At 37.9% G+C, this 16563-nt stretch overlaps 1 protein-coding gene across 1 annotated transcript; it reads right to left on the reverse strand.

Moving 5' to 3' along the window:
* Window positions 1–310: 310 nt before the first annotated feature.
* On the reverse strand, window positions 311–7716 carry Spink14 (serine peptidase inhibitor Kazal type 14 (putative)). The gene is given in 5 exon segments (XM_027920609.2): window positions 311–335; window positions 337–354; window positions 1323–1459; window positions 3110–3153; window positions 7659–7716. Coding segments are annotated over 5 exon segments (282 nt in total).
* Window positions 7717–16563: the final 8847 nt, after the last annotated feature.

Below are 16563 nucleotides of genomic sequence, written 5' to 3' on the forward strand. Positions count from 1 at the left end.
AATAAGACTTTCAGAAAAGTTTTATTTATTTGCAAAGCTGGAAATGGAACCCATGGCCTCCAGCATGCGAGGAAAGCACTCCACCAAGGAACTACCAAAAAGCTCAGAAAAGTTTATTAGGGAAAATATGGGAAACAGTTAATCAATGAGAGAAAAGGGCCCACAGATGGAACCGAGATATCCAAGATACCAGCTGCAAGCTCAGCAGGGGCAGCTGTCTGTCACCAAGAACAGAGATAACACAGGGATAAGGTTGAAGAGGATTGTTGTGATGAACAGAGAGGTTACCGTCTTCCATATCAGAGCCCATTCAGCACCTTCCATCATGGTGAAACTATTCTTCCATGAGATTTCCTAAGAGCTGCAATAAATATTTCATTAATAGACGATCAAAACCACAAAATTACTTTAAAAAATTATCTAGCACCTTTATTTTGTATTCAAGAAATTAAAATCCAGTGTATAACTGGAATTGACTAAAGACAAAAGCCAAATTATTGGATTTCCTACCCAGTCATGTTTCCAGGATTCAAAGATGCCACTTTTGTGAGTTAGTATGACATATGCTACAGAATTTTTGAAAACAAGCTGTTAAGTCAGGCCTGAGTTTGTGATGTCTGAAGCATACCAGCCCTCACCTATTTGGTCAATATATTCTCCTTTTTTGGTTGAATTATTCATGAGCAGAATGACCTGGGGTTTGTACATTCCTGTCATTGTCCCTGTATAAAATTACAAATCCATTGTTGGGATGAGGGCTCCAGTCTGTTGCCATAAGGAAGGTTTTTGCCCCTTCAAAATGCCCTGGCTCATGTAGGCATCGAATCTGAAACCATTGTGATGTGAAATTTCAGAGTCTAGTCACAGACTTCATGTCATGTAAATGCAAAAGTCTAAGTACTAAATCATACATGAAGGACCCAAATGTTGAAGTTGTCTCATCCTAGTTTAGAGTTTCAAACACATAAGAGGCGGAAGATATGGAAGAGAAGGTGAAACTATAATTTGTCTTAAAATCAAAGAATTGGGGAACTTGAAGAGATATTTCAGAACTTTAAGTAGAAATCGGTCAACTACCATATAGAAATGTGAGGGCTCAGAAACAGAAAGAACCCGAGGAACACTGCTCAGTACAATGTGTCTGCTTTCTACTCCAGTGGGCTGTCTCGTAGCACATGTCCTTCTGAGTGGAGTCTGATGGCTATCTGCAGAAACCGGAGCAAACCCCTGGCTTCAATGGTGGGGTACTTGACAAGAAAGGTAGATGTCAATTGCTATGAATGAGCACAGCCATAATTGTCTTTTTCCTGATAAGTATTCACAAGCTCTCAAGACACAAGACGCAGGGATTGTCATAGGTTACGAAATTATTGCCAGAGATGGGTTGTTTTAAGTCAGGGCATGGATCAGGTCTTTGACTGAACCAACACAAGTTCATTTTCTTATGAGGACATTTGATCTGAAATTGAGTTGAAAAGAATGATACAATGAGAGCCATGCTCAGACAGGTGCACCACATTTGGACTTTATTAGGAAAATCTAAGCAGTCTCATTACCGTATTCTGGTCTCAAAAAGAACTCTCACAGGCTCCATTTACACAAGCAATAGAACTAGGCCCTATGCATATCCCACTGAATAACCATGTGATACCCTTGTTAGGATCTCCTTGGTACTTAGAACAGAGGTCTGGTATGCTATAATGGATTGGGGAAGTGGATAAACTTGAAGAAGGTATCTGGGACATTGATCTGCTCTCTCAGTGTCCCTTATACCCATACTACCAGACTAGGAAATATTCTTAGACATTTTCTAAGCCACTCAGCTAAGGAAACTGAAGCCCAATAGTTAAAAAAGACATTTCACTGGAAAACTACAACTTAATTTAAAATATTTATTTTATCCACTGTGAGAACATTCAGTGCTATCTTCTATCACAAAGATTCTAAAATGTGAAATCATTTAAAATAAGCTCCCTGATTTTGTAGGGAAACCTGAAAACAAAAGAAGAGGCATTCTCAACAGGGGCTGGACCCCAGGTGTTGTGATTACTTGCAAGTTCTTCCCTGGACACAGCCGGCGTCATTGAAAGCTTGGAGCTTGAAGATAGTGGTCTCAGGGACCAGGGACTGTCGGTAACATGAGATTGGTACAGATAAAGCACCACATGTACAAGGTAGAGAGAGGATTGGACTGGGAATTCGGAGACAAAGGAGTAATGCTTGAGCTCAGAAGCTCCACTTCCTCTTTTATCTAATACTATCATCATGGCGAGGCCACAACCATCACTAACTAATCCCTCTACTTCCTCTCTCTCCATTTTCTATAGTTTCAATATCTAAATATTAGTTGAATACTTGTATTCCATTGATTACAATTCTTTTATTGTACTTCATTTTTCTTAAAAAAAAAAAAACCCTTTCTTATTAGAAGCTAAATCATCCCATGAGATCAAAATCCTCCCAACTCATCCAACCTTCCTTATACCACCTTGCTTTTTGACATTTTAGGTTTTTTTTTGTTTTTCAGTTGTTCCTTGTCTTTTAGCTGTTCTGACCACCTGACAAGCATACTTTTGCTCTCAGACAAGTTGCAAACATAACTGGAGGCCCAGTTCAGAGGTCTTGTTCTTTCACATGTTCCTCCATCCCTACTCCCACATTGTTTTCTATATTTACAACCTGCATAGCCATCATGTGAGCCATCTAAAGACATTCATTTAGGGACATTCACTCCAGATGCTCCCTCCACCAGACAGTGAGCTCCTTAAGAGCAGGAACCATGGTAGTGCCCAAGTCTATGGGTCTTAAGAAACTGTCACCCTGTCACCTGCCAATTGTTGACACTCCTAAACATTCTCAGGCACTAGGGGGGATTTATTGGTGTACGTATGAACAAACTCTGATTTGGTTCCCAGTTTGGATCACTCTGCTTTGGGCTCCTCTAGCAGCAGTGTGCCTCCCAGCCTCATATGAAGAGAACTTTAAGAATATCATTGATGATCTTGTTGCAGTAAAGTTTCAAATGATAATTCAAAAGAATAAAAAAACAAAAAACAAAAAAACATCTCAGATTATAATCTCAGTCCTGGGAAATCTAGTGAACAATTACCTTCATAATTCCATGTGGTGGCCACCATTGTCGAGGGCCTGAAACTAGAGAATACATGAAAATAGTTACAGAATCTAGTTCCTGGTAAATCACAGCTTACTCTGTTGGCAAAATAAATAATTCTGATGTATTACAAAGGAAGCTTTCAATAATCAAAAACACTATTTCATTTATACATGTATTCATTCATTAAAATACTACTATCTCTCATAATCAGTGGTATTACATCAATGCATCGTTGCTCCTATAAAAGTTGCCAGCCCAAAACACCAAAGTTTTTTATTGTTTGTTTGTTTTTTAACTAACACTTATTAGCCTGTACTTGAGAGGATTCAGAGCAGGTAGCCAATAAAGTAAAGAAATAAGGTATGCTGGAATTCTGTGATCATTTGGCTGATTTTAGATATGTGAAAAACTGAGATCTTAGTTCTAGAGGCTAGATCTCTTTATGATTCCTCACCCTGACTTCATGATCCCCTTGAAAACAACATTTTCAAAAGTTCTAGATTTTTGAGATGTGCTGTGGTCTAGGCATACTGCCAGTCATTTTTACATGGTACCTCACTAAATTACCCAAGCCCTCCTATCTCTGTGAATTAGCCTTCAAAATTTGCATCTAATAGACAGGAAAACTAATGTATCTAATCATTGACCTAGAGTCCTTTGGTCTGCCCCCGCCCCTGTGGTGTGTGTGTGTGTGTTTGTATATGTGTGTATATGCATATGTTATATATAATATTTCATATATAATACATATATTTATGTGAATGATCCAATGAAACAATTTTTTAACTTAAAATATTGTCTTTCAGATTACAATATCAAAGCACACAAATCAGCCTTACAATTCTGCCAGGATCAGCCAAATTACTCACTTAAAACTGATACAAATATATCCAATTGAAGAACAAAAGAGAGCAGAGTACTCGGAAAAATTTGGCCATTTTTCCTCTCGGCCTGTTCTTGGACAGATGCTCTGAGATATTGCCTCAGGCTGTAGTTCTCTGTTATAATCACCTAATCGAAAATAATCAGAATATTACAGATATTGAAATAAACAGCCCTCTCCAGTTAGTCCATTATCTCTGCAGCACACTCCATTTGGAAATCCTATTACCTCAAGAACAAATGCTTAGGAGAAGAGAAATCTTGAATAACCATCATAAGGACTAAAAAATAGAGCTCAGAGACAGACCTGGGAATGTTCAGAAAACAGAAGGCACTCTGTGCACCATTGTATTATTTTAGTGTGGAAGTACTTCAGTACTTCATTACTTCCTTCAGTACTTTCCTTGAAAAGGAAACTCCTTTCCTGGAGTTTCACCCACATTCATTTTTTGAGAGAATACTAAAAATTGTGGCCACGACAGTCTTCAAGACAACAGTGCCTCCACAGAGGAAATAGATCTGTATTTGTTCATGAAGCAGAGAATAGCTCTCTGGATCAAAACAAAGATCCCTGATATTGCAGGCCAGGTGGATTGTGCTGGGAATCTTCTGACTTGACCGCTAAACTCCTGGGACATTCTAAGAAACCGTAGAGGAAGAGAAAACATTCGGTGCCATCTCACAGGGGGCCCCATGTCTATTTTAATTTGGACACACAGAGGGAAAAGAAATTGAACAAATTTTCTCTCAGGAACAATCTCCTATAGCATTTTTGACTTGAGACAATTGAGATCCACAGGTTCTGGGGTCTGACCAAGACCGCCCTTAACTCTCTCTGTATTCCTAGTCCTGCAACAGTGACCTGGTTCTCCCTGTGTCCTTTAATTCTCTGCTCTGCAATAGGTGTCAGAAGGTAATTTATATAAACTTGTTTTTTATATACTCTGGTGGGATATGGGTTATATAAAACATTACAATGTCTCCATAAAACTGCATTCCCCAGGATGGTTGGAAGTTTCTGGCACAATGTCCCAGACTGCCTACTCTGCTCTGAGACAATCTAAGACACCATGGACTTGCTAAGCACACCCACATTTCTTCCTGAAATATTCCCTAGATTCCTGAAGTAATAAAGAACCAACAGAAACAACCAGAGATCTAAAGCACCAAGCAAGAAGCCCCTCTCTTTCCCCATCCCTCATGCAAACAGCTAACCCACCTTACAGGAGAAAAGCCCGTGGAATGTAGGTGCCCTTTGTGATTAGTGCTACTCCTTCAAGGTGCATGTCTTAGGACCTCAGGAGAGGACAGAGTAGATGCTTAGGAGAGAGAAGGCACCCAGGCATCATGTGCTGGTCTGAATAGGCCCTGGGAGGTCCACCATTCAGGTTGAATCAGGTCAAACATTAGCAGGGGGTATTGAGGAAGATTTGAGGAGGGTGAGAACAGATCACTGGAAAGGGCAGTCCTTAGTAATCAAGCCAAGAGAAGAGGCAATCTAACTGTGAAGGAACATGCCCCATCAGAAAGAGCTCAGCAGAATAACATTACATGTTTTACAGGAATAACTTTTTGTTTTTAGATTTATTTTATCTTTTTATTCTAATTTGTCATTTATGACATCAGAATGCATTACAATTCATATTATGCATATAAAGCTCAATTTTTCATATATCTGGTTGTATGCAAAGTGTATTTACACCATTTGTGTCTTCATACATATACTTAGGGTAATGATGTCCATCTCATTCCACCATCTTTTGTACACTCCTTGCCCCCACCTTTCCTCTCCCTTCCCTTTGCCCTATCTAGAGTTCATCTAATCTTCTCATGCTCCCACTCCCAATCCCATTATTAATCACCTTCCTTATATTAGAGAAAACATTTGGCATTTGGTTTTTTGAGATTGACTAACTTCACTTAGCATTGTATTCTCCAACTCCATCTACTTACCTGCAAATGTCATGATCTTATTCTCTTTTAATGCCAAGTAATATTCCATTGTGTATGAATACCACATTTTCTTTATCTACTGATGGACATCTAGGTTGGTTCCATAATTTAGCTATTGTGAATTGTGCTGCAATGAACATTGATGTGGCTGTGTCCCTGTAGTATGCTGTTTTTAAGTCCTTTGGGTATAAACCTAAGAGGGGGATATCTGGGCCAAATGGTGGTTACATTCCTGTTTTCCAAGGAATCTCCATACTGCTTTCCACATTGGCTGCACCAATTTGCAGTCCCACCAGCAATGTATGAGTGTGCCTTTTCCCCCACATCCTTGCCAACACTTATTTGTTGTTTGAATTCTTAATAGCTGCCATTCTGATTGGAGTGAGATGAAATCTTAGAGTAGCTTTGATTTGCATTTCTCTAATTGCTAGAGGTATTGAACATTTTTTCATATATTTGTTGATTGATTGTATATCACCTTCTGAGAAGTGTCTCTCCAGTTCCTTGGCCCATTTATTTATTGAGTTATTTGTTTTTTGGTGTTTAGCTTTTTGAGTTCTTTATATACCCCAGAGATTAGTGTTCTTTCTGATGTGTGAGGGGTAAAAATTTGCTCCCAAGCTGTAGACTCTCTATTCACCTCACTGATTGTTTCTTTTGCTGAGAAGAAGCTTTTTAGTTTCAATCTATTCCATTTATTAATTCTTGATTTTAATTCTTGAACTATAGGATCCTTATTAAGGAGGTAGGGACCTAATTTGATATGATGGAGATTTGGGCCTACTTTTTCTTCTTTTAGACGCAGTTTCTCTGGTTTAATTCTTAGGTCCTTGATCCACTTTGATTTTTGTGTATGGTGAGAGATAAGGGTTTAATTTCATTTTGTTGCATATGGATTTCCAGTTTTCCCAGCACCATTTGTTGAAGAGGCTATCTTTTCTCCAATTCATATTTTTGGCACCTTTGTCTAATATAAGATAACTGTAATTATGTGTGTTAGTCTCTGTGTCCTCTATTCTACCAGTCTATTTTGGTGCCAATAGCATGCTGTTTTTGCTACTATTACTCTGTTGTATAGAATAACTAGTACCTTTAATCGAAATGAAAATGTGTAGAAACAACTGAGGCAAAGAAGGAATTTGCAGTGATGCATGAAATCTACGGTTGCTGTTTGCAGTGGGTATAGCCTTGTTCCTATAGCATCCTGAGCTTTTGCTTAGGCCTTAGCTTCAGCAACTTCATTTTAAAACTTCAGTTTGAAACCTGCAGTCTCACCAGGAACACCTAATGGAGCCCTCCAGTATGGCCCTTGGGCCCAAACAAGTGACTTCTCCCCACCCTGACAAGCTCAGAGTAAAGTTTCTGTCATGCTGTCCTCGCCCTGATAAAGGGGAAAGGCAAGAAAATCAGGGTGGGGACCACCAGACCAGATGCTTTAACCTCAGGGCAAATTACATCACTGAGAAATCCAGTGGCAGCTGATAGGGATTAAAAGGGTGGTCAGAAACCCCCAAATTTAGTATAAATGATGGAGACATTCAGCCAGCTGACACTGATGCCCTCATGATGGAGAGCCTGATGAGGACCTGAACTGACATCCCAACTCTTCTCATCATTTGCTGCCGCAGTCTGGCTGGGCACAAAATAACCGAGCCACCACAAAAGCCTTGTAGATTCGAACAGCAACTCTTTATTCCCGAACTCTCACCGGCACTCTGCCCACACTTTTCATGAACACCCTGCCTCCACTCAGCTCCGCGCACCATTTCTCCCAGAACCCCATGAGAACTCAATGGGAACTCCAAAGGAGTGGGCACCTGAGGCAGCAGGTTACGCCCTAATCCCAGCAGGATCTGCCCTAATCCCGGAGCTGCCCTATTCCCAGCAGGATCCACCCCAAACCCAGAGCCACCCTAATCTCTGAGCAGGGTCACCTTTCAACCCAAAATTCCATGCGTCATTCCTATTTGGCTATGGCTCTCAGCAATTTGCCTGATCCTCTGTATCTTCCTCATGGCTCTCAAACTCTATAGCCACATCTTGACCCTGGTGAGTGCTGCAACTTCTCCCTACAACTCTCTCTTGAACCAGCTGTCAGTTCCACTCCAGGAGAAGCCTGCCTTGGTTCCTGATCTGATTACCATGGTCTGAGTGAGTGTGCATCTGCTGGACTTAAAGTCTAAGACTTGAGACTTTTGATCTGACACTTGAGCTTAGCATGCAGAGGGAATGTCTGTCATGAGCCTGTGATGATTAAGTGTGTTTGCAGTGCTTAGACTTAATCTAGAATTGTTTACTATGGATTGATTATGTCTATTGCAGTGCCTAGCATTAAGGGTTGTCATTTTATTGATTAAGAACCTATAGAGTGATATTGTATTGAGTGATTTGAGTGAATAAAGCATTGAAAAGGGCAGAAGTGTGTGCACATTCTTTATTTCTCCCCCTCGACTGCCATTGCACCTTTTGCCATCACAATGGTATGTTATCAAAGCTGAGTTTCTTCTGTCATTTTTGGCCTCTGCTTTTCTTTCTGTAAAGACAAAATTTTCTTTTGTAATGGAAATACATGTTCACTTAGAAAATTTGGAAAATAGAAATAGATACAAAGTCTTACAAGTCAGAGATCAGTGTTAAATATATATTGAATTATATTTTTCCGATTTAAAAATATATACATACACCCATATAAAGATATATTTATTCTCATATTCTATCAAATTTTTGTAGCCTATATAGTTTGCTGCACTTTTTTATTTAGATATATACTATTGTATTCTCTTGGTTTCAGATAGAGTCATAGAACATGAATTTAGACGCTTGATGACATATTCTGTTATATATATTAATTATAATTATTGTTTAATTGTTACTGATTTTAGTGATTCCAATTTTTCATCATTATTAAAATATTGGATAATAAATTTCTTATATCAGTTAATGTATCTCTTATTTTATTTTAATAAATACCTATAAATGAACCTACTGGAGACTTGGAGAAGAAACCTAAAATATGAAAAAGATAGTTTTACTTAATTTGCAGGCTCTATATTTGTGATCTAATGTGAAATATTTTGAAAACATCCTGTCCTATTCCTGAGTGACAATCATTTGTTCCCCAGTGCATATAGGAAGAGACACTCCACTGTGGAATGCAGTTTCTGGATCAGAAAGAGAAGACCTGGCCATAACATTTTTGTCAACATGGAAAATAGCTTCTTTCCTTGGAACCAGAGAATTTTCCCATGTGCACTACATGGCATTCACATGTTCTTAATAAGGTGTTCTTTTTTTAATATTTATTTTTTAGTTTTTGGCGGACACAACATTTTTGTTTGTATGTGGTGCTGAGGATCAAACCTGGGCCGCATGCATGCCAGGCGAGCGCGCTACCGCTTGAGCCACATCCCCAGCCCCTAATAAGGTGTTCTTAATTGAGTTAACATTTAAATAGCATAGAAAGCAAACTGACCCAGATCAGCCACCAGTAAATAACTAAGAAGTCCTTAAAGTGAGGCCCTGATTGTAAGCTCACCCAGGCTTCACCATCTTCTGCTTTCTTCAGGTTGTGTACCATTTCAAAGACTTCCTTGCTTCTTTCCACTTCTCTTTGGGACAACAAATCCTGTCCAAAATAACAATAGGATGTCTAAGGTGCAAGGGCTCTGGCAAGGGTCCACAACTAACTCTGGGCGCACACTTCTTCACTGTACCCTGATCAGCATGCATCTGACCAGAGGGCCCTGCTTTCCCCCCCATAGTATCTGATACAAATGGGTAATAAACACACGTACATACATCCACAGTCACAACTGCCACAAAGAAGCTTTACCTTTGAAACAGCAGAGGAAAAAAATGTTTGTTTTCAAACTGCAGATTGCAATTCTTCACTGGTTGTAAAGCTTATTGCACAACTCCTTAAAAATAAACTATAATAAAATGAAATAGACTATAGAATAGGAATTGCAATACAACTTGAACTGTGTGTGTTTGAGTGTGTGTGTCTCAAAGTGGTGAGATAAAACATCTTTTTGAAAGAAAACAGTGGATCGCAGTTTTAAAGTCCCTTGACCAAATCTTTAAAGTCCCTAGAAGAATAATTTTTTTTTTATCTGAAATCTGTATATTCTTCTAAGGAGAAAGTAAGTTTATTTCCATTCTTAGACTAACTCCTTCCTCAAGGAGACAAAAATTCTCTCCTGAAAGCTTCCCATCTCTCTTAAGAAGAAATTTATTTACTTTCATGTTTTCAGGGGAGACCTTCCAGGCAGGCCAAAATAAAACAGAACAAACAAAATACCCTTACATGGACTGTTGGTTTTAATGCACTGGAAATGACCATTTCTGTGAGGACTTAAGAATCCTTGCTCTCCCCAGCCTTCAAATTGAAGGATAAAGGAAAATAATCAACTTGTCTCTTATCATTTGTTTTGTTTCCTTTTCCTACAATTGACAGCAATGCTGTAATGAATCTAGCTTTCTACTTTCTCTTCCCATAGTGGTCCCCCTGTCTACTTGCTTAGTTGTTGCTTGCCTCAAAGAAAACTAATATCCACGGTGGCAGAACAGTGGGTGATAAATAGCAATCACCCAGACTGAGCATCAGCCTTTCTTTTCCTTGCTTCCTGGGGCATTGACTTCTTCTGTCTCACTAAGACCAGTCACCAGCCTACACTTTGTGTCCCTACAAAGAAACAGCTGATGCATATGTATCTACAAGAGGTGTGCAGATCACTAGGGTGTACAGAGAACTTACAGCGCCCTAGGAGAGTACCCTTGACTCTTTGCAATGCTGGACTGAACATGGCAACACAGACCTCTCTTAATATTGGTTTCTCTGTTTCCACTTGTCCAAAATATTCTTTCCAAAACATTCTTTTCTTTGCATATGCTAAAATCTTCTACCACATCTGATTTTGTAGCTTTTTGTTTTTCTGGTACAAAAACTTTTACTTCTACACATTGCCCTGATTTAGCATCAATGACCAATTGTCTCTAAAATGTTTTATTCTCAGTTGACAATCATATTTCATTATTTCTAGGGTCCTGGGCCATGGGTTCTTAATTGTAGAAACTTGATGATAGACACATAAATACATTTATTAATGTATTTTCTCTACTTCTGTATGCATTAAAGTTTTTCATAATAAATTTTTGTACTGCTTATGTGACAATGAGCAGAACCAAGTAAATGGTAGTAAAATTTCATTTATGAAGAGATGATTTCTCACCAAGCAAAAATTAAATCCTCTAAAACTTAAAACTGAAACTCTATTGAGTTGTCATTACTCTTGGAAGCAGCCACTGTGTTGGACTTTCTGTGGCTCCATTGGCCTGGAAGGCTTGAATCTCACAAATGCTATTCCATCTGACTTTACCAAACAGTTCTGAAGCTTAATCAAATGAAGCGATTGTACATAACAATTTATTATAAATAAGAGAAGGGGAAAGCCCGGTACACTGTACTATTTTAAGTAAAAGTTGCCCTATGTTTGGGGCATCTTGGTTTCCTAGTGGCAAAACATGAGCTAAAGCCAAGGGGAAGGTAGTTGAGGGGCAAGGAGAGGGCTGAATGGAAATCTCAGACCTGAACAGTACTTGCTATTGCACTTGGTGGAAAATTTTCCAAAGGGCTAGAAAATTGGAGAAAAGACAGAGGACACACATGAAGAAAGATCTTGTTTCTATGAATATTCACTCTACTGCTTAGCTGAGATTTGAGATTTTATCACAGTGAATTCTAAATACTGCTAAGTTCACTAGACACTGGAGACTTGTACCTCCTCAGGATGCTGCCAAACACAAATCTCTCTCTTTCAAATTGTGGCCAAAAAAAAAAAAGAAGTGAGATTTTCCCTCTTAACACATTGTTCAGGGTACAGTACAGTACTATTAACTGTAAGTCCAACATTTTACACAAATCTGTAGAGCTTTTTATTTTGAATGACTGAGACTCTATACCCATCGAGCAACCCCTCGATCTTCCTGTCCTCATGGCTCCTGCCCCCATTCTCTATTCTGTTTCTATGAATTTGACTACTTTAGATTCCTCATACAGGTGGAAACATGCAGTGTTTGTCCATTTGTGTTTGGCATATTTCACTTAGTATAATGTCTTCAAGGAACATCCATGTTGTGATATACAACATTTTCATAAGTGATATTCAATTACATGTATATATGTACCACATTTTCTTTATCATTCATCTGTGTGCAGACATTTAGGTAGTTTTCACTTTTTGACTATTGTGAATAATGATGAACTGAACATCACAGTGCAATTATCTCTTCGAGATCCTGATTTCATTTCTTTTGAACATGTACCCAGGAGTGGGACTGCTGGATCATATCATAGTTCCATTTTTAATTATTTCCTTTTTTATTTTTCTGTACTAGGGATTAAACCCAGGGGTACTTCATCTCTGAGCCACATCCCCAGATCTTTTTATTTTTTATTTAGAGGCAGGGTCTTGTTAAGTTGCTTAGGGCCTCTCTAAGTTGCTGAGGCTGACTTTGAACTTGCAATCCTCCTGTCTCAGCCTCTCGAGTTGCTGGGATTACAGGCATGCACCACTGTGTCTGATCTATTTTTAATTTTTTGAAGAATCTCTATTTTAGTTCCATTATGATTGCTTCATATTATATTCTCATGACCAGTACACAGGATTCCAACTTCTACACGCTCTTGAAACTTGCCTTTTGCTTTTCAATAATATCTATATTATCAGGTTTGAAGTGATTCTTATGTCAGAAACCCAGCTAGCTGCTGTTACCTCTTTTGATGTCTGGATGGAGAAGGAAGTGGAATTTTCTTTTGGACTCTTCAATATATATGTAGGACCTAGCAATTATCCTTTGTGAACTCAAATTGTCAATAGTTCATTTTAAGGACCTTGACAACAGCACTTCTGACAACTTTGTCACTTAACATTCTTGGAGCAAAGTGGATGCCGAGATGAGAACTTCATAGTTGGCAACTTTATTATAGCCATGCTAGATTTCTTTCATGTAATTCAAGGCATTAATTTTCTTTTCATCATTAATCCCATTGCTACACACTGCAAGTGTACTTCCTTCTCCCACATATTCTGCATATATGGGATTGAACTATTCCACAAATGAACAGAAGTGCATATTTCTTTATCTAATGAACAGTTTTCTAGGATTACTGAATATAATTTACATTCCTTTTTTTTCTGAAAACATAGACAATTCATTTAGAAAAAACATAAACCTGGGTCTGGGAGAGGCACAAGGACAGGACTTCATAATCCATTAACCTGTGTTTGTTGATTTAGACCCACTTGGATATGCAGGAAATCACATTCCCATCAGTGTCAATATCCTTGTGTATTATAAGATGTTGGAAATATCATCTCAGATTTTCTTCTATCTCTGTGAATTCAGTATTTTATTAACTGAAAATAAAGACATTTTTCCTGATCAAGATCTTTATCAAATATATATCATATATTTAGCTAACCAAAACCAATTAATTAGTTGAAAGTAAGCATAATATTAATTACAAAAACATGCCTCACCACATATTTTTCTGGGCTTATGCTGCTTGCTCTTTGCATTCTTCTTTAACTGCAATTTCCACTATTTTTTTTTTCATGAATGTAGGCTTCCTCAGCAAGGGAGGTGATTTTATTCTATAAATACATATTTCATGTAACTAGTTTGTTTCCAGAAATTCCAAATTTGTACCAGGAAGAGAATGTAGAATTGCTAAGTTCTTTGAAAAATAATACTCCTCCCTCTTCCTTGTAAGCTTTATGTTATTGGCCAGAACCCAAACCATCTATCCTAAAACAACTCTTCTTTTAAAATCCTTACCTTAAATGTCTGAATGTACTCAACAACTTTTAAAGAGAAATTGATCCATACTTAATATTGTTCTATATCAGAGATATAGACAAGAACATTAAGCTCTCTTCTGGAGAAGTCTGATGAGAAAGATACTCATAAATAAGCAGCTACAAAATAGTGACAGCTGATAATTTGGGTGTAAGAATGGGGTATTGTGGGAACATAAAAATGCAGTAAATTATTCACATCCAAAGGAGAAAAGATTATGGAAAGCTTCTAGAGTAAAAGCTTGTCTAGTAAAGAGGTAAAAAAATAATTAGTCCATAGTTTGGAGGGTGAACCTTGCAAGATGGAAGGAATAAAGGAAGGAAGAGGACCAGGGTGAACAGAGAAGATCTTCAGGCTGAGGATGCAGCTCAGCTGGAGAGCAATTGTGAAGCAAGGTGTTGGTTTTGGTCCACTGTGACACACATACCCATACGCGTGCGTGCACACACTTACGCGCACGTGTGTACACACACACCACACACAAAAAAAAATGGGTAGGAAATGATATATGGGAACATGTTCAAGAAAATTATTACACTGTGAAAGGGAGAAAGACAACACAGATTTGAAGTTTGAGGTGAATAGAGGCCTAGTGTGTCAGGAAAAGTTTAAAGTCCATCTTGGGAATTGCGAAGCTACTTAAAGGTTTTAAGCATATATGGGACACTTATCTATGAGTCTTTCTCTGTTCATTCTTTATGACTGAAAAACATTTATAGCCATATATTATTTAGATAGCACTTTTCATTTCAATAGGGATCAATCAAAATGGATTTGTGTGCCAGGATGGTGTCATGGAGGAAATAAAGCACTCTGTTTTGCTTCTTTTCTAGAAGTTTATGATATCATGCATCACTAGTGATATCATGCATCACTAGTAAAGTCCACGGAGATGTTATTTGAGAACACATTTAGAATCTAACTGGATAAGATATGAGAACTTCCTTGATCAGAGTCAAGAACATCACAAATCATAGTAGAAAAAAAAATAGCATATTATTTGGCTTGGGCTGCAATAACAATATACAACATTTGGGTGGCTTAAACCACAGGAATTTACTTTCTTATACTTCAGGATGTTAAAAGTCCAAGATCAGGGAGACAGCAAATTCAGATTTTGGCAAGGGCTCTTCCTGACTTTTTATTTTTTTCTTAATTCACATGAGCTTTCCTCTGTGCACAAGCGGAGATTCCTGGTGTCTCTCACACTTTATTAGAAGGACAGTAATGCTGTCAGACTAGGGCCTCACTTTTTAAATTCATTTAGCCTGAATGTTATGGTTTAAATGTGAAGTGTCCCACAAAAGCTCATGTGTGAGACAATGTAAGGTTTGAAGGAGAACTGATTAGGTTGTGAAAGCCTTAAACTAATTAGTGAATTGATTCCTGATGGGATTAACCTAGTGGTAACTGGAGACAGGTGGTGTGTGGCTGGAGGAGGTGGGGCATTGGCAGAGTGGCTATGAGGTGTATATTTATATCTGATTGTGGGGTCAGTCTCTGATTTCTGATCATCATGTGAGCTGCTTCCCTCTGCCACACTCTTCTACTATGATGCTCTGTCTCACTTTGAGCCCGGAGGAATAGAGCCAGCCTTCTATAGACTCAGACCTCTGAAACCATCATGAGGCCTCAAATAAACTGTTTCTACTCTACAATTGTTCTGGTTGAGTCCTTAAGTCCCAAAAGATAAAAAGCTGACTAAAACACTGAATTACTTCCCTAATCTAATTACAGTCACATTGGGGGGTTCCAGTTTCAACCTGTAAATTTTGAGGGAACACAGTTCAGTCCATAATATAACACATCAGATTGGGGAACACATGCAAGACTTGCCCTGTGCTTCTCTCAGTTTTAAGCAGGTTAAGTATTTATAAATATCAACTTGTATTATTTTCTACTATCACTATCCTAGAATAAGAAAAGTCCTTAGTGTTTAAGGGAATGGAGAGGGGCAAAGAGAAGACAATTTACCAAAATAAAGGACAAGAGACAGATGTTTGTTCATTACTGAGTTGGTTTACACCCCAGAAACTAGAGCCCCACAGACCAAATTTAACTTGCCACTTTCTTTTGTAAATATAAGCTTTTCCAATATGCTTAGGACCAGGAGAGTTTAGGATTTGGGATATTTTTAGATTTAGGAATATTTTCATATATACATATATATATATATGTATATATACATATGTATTGTGTATAATATATACACAAATATTCTCAAACATAAATGTGAGATTCTTATGTCTATTATATATAAATGTATACATACATTTATATTCATATATATGCAAATATTCTCTATATATTAAGTATATATATGATTGGGGATGTGTGTGTGTGTGTGTGTGTATATATATATATATATATATATATATATATATATATATATAGCTATGCCACACTCACTATGATGCTCTGTCTCACTTTGAGCCTGGAGGAAATAGAGCCAGCCTATGCAGTTCTCCATAGCTGTATATATATATATATATATATATATATATATATATATATATATAGAGAGAGAGAGAGAGAGAGAGAGAGAGAGAGAGAAGGGAGCGGGGAAAGATAAATATCTTGGGGATAAGATTTAAGCCTAAACACTAAATTCATTTATGTTTCATATATAGCTTGTACACATAAGTCAAAGGCAATTTTATGTAATGTTTTGAATAATTTTGTACATGAAACAAAGTTTTATACTGTGGAATTTTCCACTTGCTGTATCATGTCAGTGCTCAAAACTTTTGGAA

The sequence above is a fragment of the Marmota flaviventris genome, chromosome 5 (assembly GCF_047511675.1).
Source record: "Marmota flaviventris isolate mMarFla1 chromosome 5, mMarFla1.hap1, whole genome shotgun sequence".
Taxonomy (NCBI): domain Eukaryota; kingdom Metazoa; phylum Chordata; class Mammalia; order Rodentia; family Sciuridae; genus Marmota; species Marmota flaviventris.